Raw genomic sequence first — 14747 nt, 5'->3', positions numbered from 1 at the left:
ACTTACTTAGATAATGTCTGCATACGTTTTATGACGTGTATTTCAAATGAAATACAATTGTTAGTAGAATATATCCTTTCGAAACCTCACTACGGCCATGAATTATGCAATACTGCATACTATACATTAATATCTGCGATTAGAACTAAGCGAGTAATCAGAAATATGTAATGATCCGATCCGTCATTGAGTAGTGAATCATACCCGGACGATAATCACATGACATTTAAGCAAAGAAGATAGCTTGATCAGCTGAAGAAGACTTACTACGTCCAGTATTATATTGCTATATTTATCATTATATTCATTTTCCGATTACTTATACTCCGCAGCGCTCCCTTCCATAATACTTTTGGTATTGGTAGTAGCACTTGGGCGGAGTCCAAGTTATCAGAGCCTTTTTTGCAAGAGAGTCTGCCTTTTCGTTACCATAATAGCCTTTATGAGCTGGTATCCATCGTAGTAGGACTTGATTGTCCATTGCTAGTTGGTTCAGCTCACTTACTGCTGTGCTGGTGCTTTTTGATTTGTCATTTGACTTTGATATTGCTCATTGCCATTATTGTCGCCTGGCTATCACAGTTTATGATGATTTATATCATCATATTATATCAGTATCATAACCTGAGATGCTCCTGAAATTGCTCTTTTGAGCAAGTTTTTCATGAACGTTGGATAATGAACATTCAGTACTAGATACACTCCGCATAAAGCTGACTGATCAGGTGAAACAGGGCTGTAGCTAAGGATATGGGTTCAAGGGATTGATACATTAAAATAACTAGCTCTGGCTCAGTTGTACGGAGAAGTCCGCCTGTTCTCTTCAGTACTTCAGAGCTACAGAGGCAACGCTTTAAGTGCGGTGGGTGGTGGGTGCGGAATCGCACTTTTTATCACTTGCAGAACTGTTTCGTACTATTTGTGATTTGGCGTTATCCGTACTTTTTTTCCAAAAAATGCTGCATTTAAGTCCCAATAATCACCAATTTTGCCGCACTCTTGCTGCACACAAAGCAATTTTAGGTAGGTGCAGAATCGCACTTTTGGCAAAATTATACCGCACCTGCTATATTATGTTGCCTCTGCAGAACTATGTTTGTGACCGAGACCTGGCATAGTTCTTGTGAATGAATAATAGATTATCCGGCAGTATAGTCGGAGTAAACAGATATTGACTATTGATTGACTCTTTTAGGTAAGAATAAGAAATCAACGAAAGTTCTGGATGACGAAGATGATTTGCCTGAATTCGGTTTGTTTTCACTTTTTCGTTAAGAATTTGTAGATACTGTGTATTTGTTATCTCTCATGTTTTATCTTTTTAAAATAATGGTTATAAATCGTGATGCTGATCACGTAATACTTCCAGGTTTGATGGATGATGCAAGTGATGACAGTGACGAGGTCATAGAGCTTGACTTGATCACCTCTTGTAGAAAACCCAAGATAGTCCCTGTCCAGATACCAGTTCTCAAACAGGAACCGCAACAAGATTCCAATATTACTCCGTGCGAACAAGGGAAGGTCACTGGTACGTAAATGTATATAATATATTATATGCTATTATTTTTCATAGTGCATTTTCTCAATCTTAAAAGATTTAGCCTGCTTTCAGTTGGTGGCTGCTGCCGATTTAAAAAGCGATCTCAATCTGGTTATTGCTACTATTTAATCCTTCTTCACTAATCTATATTAAAATCGTGTTTTAGTCTTAAACTTTAACACCATGATTATTGTTTTCTCTACAGGAAGTTCCAGAAAGAGAAAGCCCGTCCAATCACTACCGAATAACCCCAAAAAAGACAAGCTATCACTTCCTTTAACAGACCTTGACAACGCGAAGAGGACCACAAAGTTACCACCTGCAAGCTTAAAACAGAAGGTTGCGGCAAGGAAGCAGAAACGTCCACTGAGTGATTCGGAAGGTGATTCAAGTGGTGTCTCGAGGAGAAGCGCAAGAAGAGGAAATGATGATAGCGATGATACGCAGGATTCGATGAAATCGAATCAATCCATAGCAAGGTCAACACGAAGGGGAAATAAGAACAAAATCATTGAAACTGAATCAGATGATGGAGAACTTTCCCTCAAAGCTGAATCTGAAATCCCTACCACCAAGAAGAAAACAGTTGCAGCGAAACGGGGGCGGAAGAAGCAGAACACTGCTCCAGATATAACTGATGACGAGGAAGCGAGAAGTCAATCTCCGGATCCTCAGCCTACCCTCTCTACTCCCGTGAAGCGACAAACTAACCGAGCGTCTAGAAGTTCACCAGCAGTCTCTTTAAAGATGGAATGTTCTCCTGCACCCTCTACCCGAAGGAGAACCAACCCCTCTGACTCTATCGAAGGTTCACCAGCTCCAATATCAAAACGTGGTAGAAGAAGAAAAGTGAACTCCGACGTCAAGGAGTTCCTGAAAGAAGCGAAGAAAGAGTTGGAAACTAAGATTGGGAGAGCAAAAGGGGGAGCTAAAGTGAAGGAGGAAATGGTTGTGGAGGAAGACCAGGAAAATGTTGCAGTGAAGGTTGAACCGAAGAAGAGAGGAGGTCGGAACACGAAGAAGCCCGGAGTGAAACAGGAGTTTGATGTCTCTCCTGAACCCCTCATAACGGTTGGCAGAGGAAAACGCAAAAAGGTTAGTTTTCATCGTGGAATAATAATCTTAGTTTGTGCCCAACATGTACAAGTCCCAAATTATGGTCCCAAACTGGGGGGGGGGGGGAGGGATCATAAGGTCAGAATCGTACGTGACGTTGGGGGGTGGGTCATATTTTCTTCCGAAACGCAGTTAATACTTTTGTACTAAGTGGTGGGTCTGCTGCTCATTTCCCAGAAAAAAAGTTAGTACATGGTACTAAGGGGGGTGTCCAACCCCAAAAAAACCCATTTTACCTCTAATTTCAATTTCGGGAATGGGTTTCGAGGTTGCCCCACGAAAAACCTCACCGAACCTCCACGCGGTGTGGGGTGGGTGGCTCGAACGGGAGGTGCATGGGTGTTTCTAACCTATGCAAAGGAAGGGACTAGCCATCTCTACAACAAGGAAAGGCTCTAATAGCCTCTACTAACCTTAGAACCGCAGCATAACCGCTTTTCCCACAGGCAAATAACACCTTCCGCAGGAAACTAACACGCTCACAGGCCCCCACATGATATGACGTGTAACCCCAGGATTTGGTTTTGGATCGGACACTGAAAACAACGATAGAGGAGCAGTCTACACGCTCACAGGCTACCATGTCTCGTGTAACCCCAGGATTTGACACGTTCACAGGCTACCATGTCTCGTGTAACCCCAGGATTTGGTTTTGGATCGGACACTCAAAACAACGATAGAGGAGCGGTCTATACGCTCACAGACTACCACGTCTCGTGTAACCCCAGGATTTAACACGCTCACAGGCTACCAAGTCTCGTGTAACCTTAGGATTTAACACGCTCACAGGCTACCACGTCTCGTGTAACCCTAGGACTCTAACACTTAATAGACTCTAACACGCTCACAGGCTTCCACGTCTCGTGTACCCTAGGATTTGGTTTTGGATCGGACACTCAAAACAACGATAGAGGAGCGGTCTACACGCTCACAGGCTACCACGTCTCGTGCAACCCCAGGATTTGACACGTTCACAGGCTACCATGTCTCGTGTAACCCCAGGATTTGGTTTTGGATCGGACACTCAAAACAACGATAGAGGAGCGGTCTACACGCTCACAGACTACCACGTCTCGTGTAACCCCAGGATTTAACACGCTCACAGGCTACCAAGTCTCGTGTAACCTTAGGATTTAACACGCTCACAGGCTACCACGTCTCGTGTAACCCTAGGACTCTAACACTTAACAGACTCTAACACGCTCACAGGCTTCCACGTCTCGTGTACCCTAGGATTTGGTTTTGGATCGGACACTCAAAACAACGATAGAGGAGCGGTCTACACGCTCACAGACTACCACGTCTCGTGTAACCCCAGGATTTAACACGCTCACAGGCTACCAAGTCTCGTGTAACCTTAGGATTTGACACGCTCACAGGCTACCACGTCTCGTGTAACCCTAGGACTCTAACACTTAACAGACTCTAACACGCTCACAGGCTTCCACGTCTCGTGTACCCTAGGATTTGGTTTTTGGATCGGACACTCAAAACAACGACAGAAGAGTGGTCTACAGTGACGTTACAGGAACATTGCACACTCCTACGAGTTGCATGTAGCAGGCCATGACCGTCCCTGGAAGTCCCTGTCTCCTCATCGTTAACCCGTAAGGGGTTGCACCAGGGGCGGTGGTAACAGAACTTCAAGACTCTCGGAGTCTGTTGTCGATATCTATGTATAATATAATTATGGTATATAATTTGGGAGTCTCTCTCTCTAGCAGCAGGAGTTGGAGAATGGGGACGCGTTGTGAAAGCCACCGCAAGGAAGGCTTACAGTCGACGCCGACCAATCAAAAGAAGAGGGTTTCGAGGTTTTTTTCCCTTTTTTTGGGTTTTAAAAAAAATTTTCCTATTTTTGTAACTTTTTATCTAATTCGACTACATTGAAAACAAAACCCCTACTAAATGATGGGTATCATTTGCCCATTTCCTGGCAATGTTTAATGAGCTGTTTAAAGCAAAGTATGGGTGGGTATCTTATTTTATATACCAAGACACAGTTAGTACCGTGATTTCTCAATAGTTAGTACCGCAAAAGGGGTGGGTGTCCTTAATATTATCCGAAAAAACAGTTAGTACCGCGAAGGGAGTAGGTGGGTCTTTTTTGTAAATTCCAAAGTTGCTTTTTGTTGTTTTGTTGTTTTAGTTGATTTTTATGGATGGTTACCGTAATGGGTGCCACATGACTAGCATGAAATATTTACCTACTTACTTACACTTCTGTAGGTCTATAGAAGCATTAGAATCGGGCGTTGTCTGCCACAGGCTATCCCGAATTTAGAAGCTTGCTTTCATCATCCAAAGTTGCACTTAGTCGACGTCACGTACGGCACTTGGTACCTATTCCCCCACCACCCCCCCCCCCCCCCCCCCCCCGCCCAAACATGAAACAATTTAGGTACAATTTGATACTAAATTATTGTTTCATGATGTGCGAACAGTTCCGGGAATTCTTTCTCGTATATGTCGCCGCTAATAATTTGTCGATTACTAAACAATCGATAACTAGAACTAGTCATCCCAGAAAATATCATGAATACTGAGCTAAAAGATAACATATGCTTGAAAATATATCGTCAATACTAAAGCCCAAAAATATTATGCAAAGGTCGAATTCCAAATATGACCACAATAGTTATCGATAAAGTTTTTCAATTAGTGAAACAAACAAAAATTGTGAATACCTTAATTAAAAGATGTACCACTTAAACCTTTTTGACTGGTTCAAATGCTTTAAAGTCTAATGGCCTTCAAATCAGCATGAAAAAATAAAAATTGGCCAAGGAATAGGAATTTTATTGCCCAAAATTTGGACCCCCAAGTGGCGCCAAAAAAGCGAATTAAATAGGTAATAATTATTTCAGTCTCTTGAGTCTTTACACCACTTTAGGGTTAGACGGGTTTCTGCCAGTGTGTATAATTATAAGTCAACCAAATATTACAAATACAACATGTTTTAAGAGGGTTTTTTTTGTATATGGTAAAATTATAAAAATAATTTTTTATTTCTTTTTACTAACGTAAAGGCCATAAAAGCATTCGGCCCAGCCAAAAAGGTTTCAAAAGTATATCTCTCAGGGTTTACACTGAATCTTAAAATAATCGTAATCCATAATCACTAAGGAAATTGTCTGCAACTTACTTAGATGCTATCTAATTATAAATCAAATATATTGTAAGTAAATTTAGAGTCTTATTTTTAATACGACTCTATAATTTGAAAAACAGTGTATTATCTTCCACCTCAACACCATGTCTTGCTAAATTACATGATCAGTTTGTTTACTCCTAATAGAGCTGACAAAAGTTCACGCAGATATGGACTGTGCTGTAATACTGTGTCCGTGTTGCTTAACATGAGGAAAGTGCGTCACAAATGTCTTCTATAAAGCTGATGTAATCCTCAGACCGCTGAGTCCTCACCAATACCACACCTGCTCTTCATGCCCGGTTCACCTCGCGTATCTGATAGAATTGGGTTGTTATTATAGGATGGGCCTCCAAGTTATACTGATCTAATCAATCAACTGTTTGTTCTTTTGTTTAGTGATCTAGTTTCTTCCTGCTAGTGCTGATGCATCGCACAATAACCACTTAGTACAGACAGATCCGTCTGAAAAAATCGATCTGCCGACACACAAAGCTTACAAAGGATTTTTGACGTTTTTGAGTCCTAATAGATGTCCTTTATGGCTGACCAACTTTTCCAAACTTTTCCACGTGTCTTAAGGCCACTTTTTGCCACTTTACCACTTTTTACCACCTTTCTTGTTTGTCGAATATCTTTAGTTGTGAACATCGTAAAAGGTTGCGGATTAATCGAGGGTGTTCATATTATCAGGAAGAAAAACTTTTGTTCAAACAATTTTTACGTCAGATAATCAGTTAATTGGATAATTATCAATTAGCTAATTAGCAAAATTCTAAAAAATTTTTATTGGCTCAAAATGTTCGCAATAGCTTGAAACACGGAGAAAAAAAGTTTTTAGAAAAACTTTGAAAATTTTTCACTTACATTTTTTTTCGAGACTTGAAAAAATTTCGAAAATTCAAAATATTTTTTTCCTCCAAAAGTGATCAAATTGCATGAAACGCGGAGAAAAATGCTTTTCAAAAAAAACTTAGTGAATTTTTCGTTTCAAGAATACCTCAATCACCAATATTTGTAGTTGGAGTTCAGTAAATCTCGGCAGATTTTAGTAATCAGGAATTACGGATTATTAAGTGGAAAGGTCTGAAACTGAAAAACGTTAACCATACGATATAAGAGTTTCATAACTAATTACTAAAGTCTAAATTACAATACAGCCTTATCGATATTCACAGAAACTGCACCAATGGCACAGTCAAGATCGAACCGATAGCCTGCTGTACTATCATTTTATTGATTTCAATGATGAATCAGTGGGGTTAAGATAATCACATTTGTAATAAATAAAACCTCTCTGTACCGTCAATTGTGCTAATCTATACCGGCCTACCTGTATTACCAGACCTCTTCTTTTCCTCAACAATCAAACCGAGTTGTTCATATCGCATTTGGTGGGTGATGTAAGTACATAATATCGAGCTGTATTCAATCACAATACGAGACAATACGTGTATAATATATTATGGCCCTTAATGAGGAATATGAAACGCTCTATACCGCGAGAAACCCGGTATAGAGAGGTTTTACAGTTTATCACGAAAATGTCTACTTGGCCTCATGGCTCATTTACAGCTCAAAGAAGGCAAGAAAAGACCAGGGAAACTATAAGGAACAGCCAGGTCCAGGAAGCAAGTGTTAATACACCTTCCAACATCTACTGTGACTTGTTTTGTATTAATAGTTCAAGGGGGCTATATTTATGAGTCGCATTTGAACTTGATTTCTCTTGGAGAATTTCTCTTTAGACTCTTAACTTGCGAACAAATTGAAGCAGCAAACTTTAGGCTAGAAACTTTATTGAATTGAAATAATCATTCCACGTAACAACGTCTTCTTCAGTTCTGTAATAAAATTGTTAAACATGTGTAAAAATTAACGACGGAAAGAAATTTGTTTTGTATTGTACTGCATACCGCTTCATTTGCTATGCGGGATACCTCAAATCACCCCCATATGTCAAGTAAAATCAACAAGGGTAACATACGGGCAAGGGTAAGATTTAGATACGAGCGTCGGGCAAGGGGAAGTAAAGAACCGGTAATAATTAATTCAGTGAACTGTTCCACGAGAGTCAGGATATTTTGGAAATTGCTAATAGAGACGACGGGACAGATCCTGATCAGTGATCAGGAAGGATTGTTAATGTTATTGAGGATGTTGATTTGCAATCCGGACGTTGTGAAGTAAAAATACAGGTTCTTGCCGCAGGATATTTGAGGCCATGATGATCAGCTCGGGATTAATGTGGGACGGATCGAAGAGCATTGAAAAGAGCGAGTTGAAATTTTAAGCTTTCTGGTCTTTTCTTGCCTTCTTTGAGCTGTCAAAGAGCCGGGTTTCTCGCGGTATAGAGCGTTTCATATTCCTCATTAAGGGCCATAATATATTATACACGTATTGTCTCGTATTGTGATTGAATACAGCTCGATATTATGTACTTACATCACCCACCAAATGCGATATGAACAACTCGGTTTGATTGTTGAGGAAAAGAAGAGGTCTGGTAATACAGGTAGGCCGGTATAGATTAGCACAATTGACGGTACAGAGAGGTTTTATTTATTACAAATGTGATTATCTTAACCCCACTGATTCATCATTGAAATCAATAAAATGATAGTACAGCAGGCTATCGGTTCGATCTTGACTGTGCCATTGGTGCAGTTTCTGTGAATATCGATAAGGCTGTATTGTAATTTAGACTTTAGTAATTAGTTATGAAACTCTTATATCGTATGGTTAACGTTTTTCAGTTTCAGACCTTTCCACTTAATAATCCGTAATTCCTGATTACTAAAATCTGCCGAGATTTACTGAACTCCAACTACAAATATTGGTGATTGAGGTATTCTTGAAACGAAAAATTCACTAAGTTTTTTTTGAAAAGCATTTTTCTCCGCGTTTCATGCAATTTGATCACTTTTGGAGGAAAAAAATATTTTGAATTTTCGAAATTTTTTCAAGTCTCGAAAAAAAATGTAAGTGAAAAATTTTCAAAGTTTTTCTAAAAACTTTTTTCTCCGTGTTTCAAGCTATTGCGAACATTTTGAGCCAATAAAAATTTTTTAGAATTTTGCTAATTAGCTAATTGATAATTATCCAATTAACTGATTATCTGACGTAAAAATTGTTTGAACAAAAGTTTTTCTTCCTGATAATATGAACACCCTCGATTAATCCGCAACCTTTTACGATGTTCACAACTAAAGATATTCGACAAACAAGAAAGGTGGTAAAAAGTGGTAAAGTGGCAAAAAGTGGCCTTAAGACACGTGGAAAAGTTTGGAAAAGTTGGTCAGCCATAAAGGACATCTATTAGGACTCAAAAACGTCAAAAATCCTTTGTAAGCTTTGTGTGTCGGCAGATCGATTTTTTCAGACGGATCTGTCTGTACTATATCAGGAGGTGACCGGGACATGATTTCAGGCCTGACCGGGACCGGGATACAAAATGTGACTTGACCGGGACCGGGACCGGGACTGAGATCCACTGAGATTATCAATTTACCGGGACCGGGACCGGGACCGGGATGAAAAATGTGACTTGACCGGGACCGGAACCGGGATAGCTCAAAATTGCCAATCCCGGTACCGGGATTCCCGGTACCGGGAATTCCGGTCGATTACTGGTTAATTCATGATCATAATTTATTACTCAAACTTGTTTAGCAATTTTAAACATTGTTGTATTTGGCTCAGAGGATGTTTAAAGATGAAATTCACAATGAATGAAAGGAAAAACTTAAAATCAGAGTGAATGAAATTATGTAAAAGATCCTGGTCAAAATCCCGGCAAATTTGAGTGATTGACCGGGACCGGGACCGGGACCAAGAATCCCGAATTAACCGGGACTGGGATCATAAATAAATAAATCAGCATTTGACCGGGACCGGGACTGGGACCGGGATAGCTCAAAATTGCCAATCCCGGTACCGGGATTCCCGGAACCGGGAATCCCGGTCACCTCCTGAGTAGTATGTAGTTATCGTTATAGTGCCGAGTAGTAAGTAGTTATTGTTATAGTGCCGAGTACTTCCTGATGCCTTCTATCATCAATCAAATTATTTGATAGATTTTGATAAAATTATTAGCAGTTAAAACGTACACTGTACGGTACTTTACTGCATTTTAACTATAACCGCTGACCGACAACGAGCACAATCACCCAACTCATCATTTTATAGATCATACCATTTGGTGAGTACTGATAAGTATAGAATTTCAGTTTGTGTTCTTCGGTGCGCGTAATACCACTACTTAAGTTTTATAAAAATTAATTTCATGGATACAGGCGGTATAAACTATTAGGTAAACTATGCAGCTGATTTAACAAACTTATGAAACCACATCTCCACATACAACAACTTATCCACAAAATAAGGAACTCAAAATCAACTCAAAATCCGAAAAAAACGAAATATTTTGAATGGTAGATAATGCACGTGCTCACTGGGGTGCTCCTACATAACGCAACAATTCACGACGGTAGTTAATTCCAAACTTTACATTGATACGTTGTACTTTGATCGCACATTTAATCGTCTGATCGGAAGGTGCACCTGCCTAAAACTTTTTTATGTGCAGCAAATTTTGAGACAAAACACCAACAATTAAAAGCTGAACAATTTGTCAAATTTGCAGCCTTTAGGTACTCTTAGGTTACAGCGTAGTGTTATTGTGTTTTACTGGGAGTGAAATGTAATGCGTGTTTTCGAATATAATCGGCGGGTTTATACTTTTGCATTTCAACTGCGATAGTGAAGTCCCGGCCGTAGGCACGGGTACACTAGTATTGTATAAATCTATAGAATTACCCTCATAGCGTAGTTGTAGACTCGAAATGTTCTCTAAGGCCTATTGCTTCTTCTGCAGAAAATTAAAATTACGTATCAAGGTTTACTTCGTGATCATTCTGCATTCTTGATATTATACATCTGCATCTAGAATACCGGGGTCCGAGTCTAACGTTACCAGCGATACGAAGTTAAGGTTATTTCTCTTGACATATCGTGTACGTAGCCTATCAAGAAGGGTTCTCTTTGTCAAAGAATTTATTGTCCAATCTGGTAATGCATTATCAACTTGCTATCTGATGATAGTACCGCCATAGTGCCACGAGAGTGCCGCCATAGTGCAACGAGAGTGCCACAACAGTGCCGTCGGGATTCGGATGTATGACCGAACTTTCAGTATATATTTTTCCTGATTTTAAAAGTAATTATACTTTCCGGTGTTTTTGATTTTCTGTCATGAAAAACGTGTGATCCTAGCAATAGTTACGGCATGTAACGCTATCCTTTCCAGCGTGAATATCATTGCACCTTGCAAATATCTCGACCATTCCTAATAATCGTGTGCATGGCAACAATCCCGCTCACATTGGGACTTAGTTTTTGAGAAATTATATTAGCAGTCTCGTGTGTATCAAGTATCACACTTATTTCAAGATATCTCAGCTTCTGATGATTGGAGTTAAACGCTCATCTTGGGCATTGAAATAGTCAGAATCATTACATTGAGTGGGGTAGAGCATGGTTTTAAAGTCTTCAGACTTTAGGTTATACAACATATTATAATTATGTAATAAACATTTATTGTAGTGTAGGATTGTTTGAATTTTTATTTGCTAAGTCATATAATATGCATTTTGTGATTGTTTTTCCCGTTTTTCTTCTCTTGCGTTGCAAGCCCTGTCTCTTGTAAAAACAACCACTTTTGTAGATACACATTACACACAGTCTCTACGCCTTTATCCTCTGGGCCCTAGGGTCAGCTGACTCCGGGCCAGGTTGTTTAGTTATCAGGTCAGATCCGATTTTTGATTTTTACACTCTCGCGAGTAGCAATTGATGCATTTAATTCTCAGCTTCTAAATGGAGATAAGCCATCATCATTGCATTAAAATGGTCAGAATGATCAGATTGAGTAGGATAGAGCATGGTTTTAAAGTTTACTGACTTCAGGTTATTGAATAATTAGGTCAAACCCTATTTTTACGCTCTCGCAATTGTGCTCACTACAACGCAATGGTGAACATCGCCAGGGAAAAGTTGTTTTGTCAAGAAAGATCAATAAAAATCCACTTAAATCTCTAGAAACATGCTTTACCCCACTAATGTGATGATTATTACTTGTAATGAGTGTGTCAATCACTACTAAGTAAGATAATTGTGACTCGCAACTTGCGAGACTGCTGATCGGATTTTTGGCAATTTCTCAATAACTAAGCCTCTTAGGCCTTAAGTATGTTCATAGCACTAAGATAAACATGCATTTTAGGCACATTTTGGTTCATGGGTGAGTTTTGTATCTCAATCAGAAGCTGAGATAATTTATAGTGGGGGTCGCGATGTGGGTGTAGTCAGAAAGGGCGTGATACCGAGAAATGTCCCACTGGTGAAAAAGTGTATTCGAGTAAATAGTGTTATTTAGGGTAATATAAGTCGGATTACATCGAGAAACTTAGCAGAAGTCCCAATGTGAGCAGGATTGTTGCCAGGCACATGATTATAACTCATTCTAGACTTTACTATACCTTACGAGACATATTTAAAAGGTACGAAATTCCGTTGACCTAAATGATTTGGGACCGAAGATATTACACGATTACACGAAATAAAATATGAAATTTAAAAAATTACAAGTCAATTTCCTCTTGATCTTCTTGATCTTCTGGTTCAGGGACGTTTCTCTCTCCAGTGTAGTCCCAGATGTAATACTAGTGTTAATTTGTTAGATGAATCATATTGATAGCTTACTATAATCTTACTATATATAAAGCGAGACGATATATGTTTATCCGTGCCATTTTACTGACACCACGGCATCAACTTTAACGTTACTTTCCGCAAAAACCGTAAACGATATACAACTAAAACTTTTTTGACTGGGCCAAATGCTTTAATGGCCTCCAAATCAGCATGAAAAAATAAAAAATTGGCCAAGAAATAGAAGTTACAGAGCCCCAAATTTGGACCCCCAAGTGGTGTCAAAAACGCGAATTAAATAGATAATAATTATTTTAGTCTCTTGAGTCTTGACACCATTTTAGGGTTATACGGGTTCCTGCTAGTGATATTAAATCGACAAAGTCATAATGGGGGGGGGGGGTGTCACGTCCGTCTATGTCCGCTTGTCTCATAGAATCCAAAAAGGACAGGACATAGGCGGACATAGGCGGACATAGGCGGACATAGACGGACATAGGCGGACATAGGCGGACATAAGCGGACATAGGCGGACATTAATGGACACCTAAATTGCTAAATAAAATGTTCAATTTTTGCTGTTATAGGGGGATCATGTTTTTTGTCCGTTCGGTACCCTATATTTTCAAAACGGACAAAAAATAGAGCGGACAAAAACGGACAAAAATGGACAAAAACGGACAAAAATGGAAATAACATTTAGATGCTTCCTCCTCCTACTCTTCCTCCTCCTCCCCCTGGGTCTTCCTGATCTTCCTCAGTCCTCTTCCTCCTCTCCTCCTCAAATCCTCAGTCCTACTTCTCCTCCTCGTCCTCAGTCCTCCTCATCAGTCCTCAACAGTCCTCCTCCTCCCCAGTCCTCCTCCTCCTCCTGAGTCCTCCTCCTGGGTCCTCCTCCTGGGTCCTTATCCTCCTCTTCATCCTCCTCCTCTTCCTCCTCAGTCCTCAGTCCTCCTCAGTCCTCCTTCTCATCCTTCTCCTCAGTCCTCCATCCTCCTCCTCAGTCCTCCCCCAGTCCCCCTCCTCCTCCTATTCAGTCCTCCTCCTCCTCCTCCTTCTCAGTCCTCCTCAGTCCTCCTCCTCCTCCTTCTCAGTCCTCCTCAGTCCCCCTCCTTCTCCTCCTCCTATTCAGTCCTCCTCCTCCTCCTCCTCCTCCTCTGTTCTCCTCAGTCCTCTTTCTCATTTCTCCTAAGTCCTCCTCCTGAGTCCTCCTCCTCTTCCTTCTGAGTCCTCCTCCTGAGTCCTCCTCCTCCTCCCTCTCAGTCATCCTCCTCAGTCATCCTCCTCAGCCAACCTCCCCAGCCATCCTCCTCAGCCATCCTCCTCAGTACTCCTCAGTCCTCCTCCTTCTCAGTCATCGTCAGTCCTCCTCCTCAGTCCTCCTCCTCCTCCTGGGTCCTCCTGGGTCTTCCTGATCCTCCCCAGTCCTCTTCCTCCTCCCCTCCTCAGTCCTCCTCCTACTCCTCCTCCTCGTCCTCAGTCCTCCTCATCAGTCCTCAACAGTCCTCCTCCTCCCCAGTCCTCCTCCTCCTCCTGAGTCCTCCTCCTGGGTCCTCCTCCTGGGTCCTTTTCCTCCTCTTCATCCTCCTCCTCTTCCTCCTCAGTCCTCAGTCCTCCTCAGTCCTTCTTCTCATCCTTCTCCTCAGTCCTCTATCCTCCTCCTCAATCCTCCCCCAGTCCCCTTCCTCCTCCTATTCAGTCCTCCTCTTTCTCAGTCCTCCTCCTCCTTCTCAGTCCTCCTCAGTCCCCCTCCTTCTCCTCCTCCTATTCAGTCCTCCTCCTCCTCCTCCTCCTCAGTTCTCCTCAGTCCTCCTTCTCATTTCTCCTAAGTCCTCCTCCTGAGTCCTCCTCCTCTTCCTTCTGAGTCCTCCTCCTGAGTCCTCCTCCTCCTCCCTCTCAGTCATCCTCCTCAGTCATCCTCCTCAGCCATCCTCCCCAGCCATCCTCCTCAGCCATCCTCCTCAGTACTCCTCAGTCCTCCTCCTTCTCAGTCATCGTCAGTCCTCCTCCTCAGTCCTCCTCAGTCCTCCTCCTCCTCCTGGGTCCTCCTCCTCCTCCTGGGTCCTCCTGGGTCTTCCTGATCCTCCCCAGTCCTCTTCCTCCTCCCCTCCTCAGTCCTCCTCCTACTCCTCCTCCTCGTCCTCAGTCCTCCTCATCAGTCCTCAACAGTTCTCCTCCTCCCCAGTCCTCCTCCTCCTCCTGGGGCCTTTTCCTGGGTCCTCCTCC

General features: G+C 41.4%; 2 protein-coding genes across 6 annotated transcripts in view; both read left to right on the top strand.

The window, feature by feature from the left end:
* LOC134826146 (mediator of DNA damage checkpoint protein 1-like) overlaps positions 1-14747 on the top strand; it is a 49963-nt gene that overhangs the window by 23542 nt on the left and 11674 nt on the right. For all 5 annotated transcript variants that reach the window (XM_063838435.1, XM_063838439.1, XM_063838438.1 and 2 more), the window contains 3 exons: positions 1196-1252; positions 1370-1531; positions 1749-2638. In XM_063838435.1, coding sequence (XP_063694505.1) covers positions 1196-1252; positions 1370-1531; positions 1749-2638 — 1109 coding nt within the window. The remainder of the gene's footprint in view (positions 1-1195; positions 1253-1369; positions 1532-1748; positions 2639-14747) is intronic.
* The window catches only part of LOC134826149 (DNA topoisomerase I, mitochondrial-like), a 98568-nt gene continuing 95229 nt past the window's right edge, over positions 11409-14747 (top strand). The window contains exon 1 of the mRNA XM_063838441.1: positions 11409-11413. The gene's annotated coding sequence lies outside the window, so the exon portion shown is untranslated. The remainder of the gene's footprint in view (positions 11414-14747) is intronic.

The sequence above is a fragment of the Bolinopsis microptera genome, chromosome 1, assembly GCF_026151205.1.
Source record: "Bolinopsis microptera isolate Bmic1 chromosome 1, MBARI_Bmic_1.0, whole genome shotgun sequence".
Taxonomy (NCBI): domain Eukaryota; kingdom Metazoa; phylum Ctenophora; class Tentaculata; order Lobata; family Bolinopsidae; genus Bolinopsis; species Bolinopsis microptera.
This window is presented reverse-complemented; position numbering and strand designations above follow the sequence as displayed.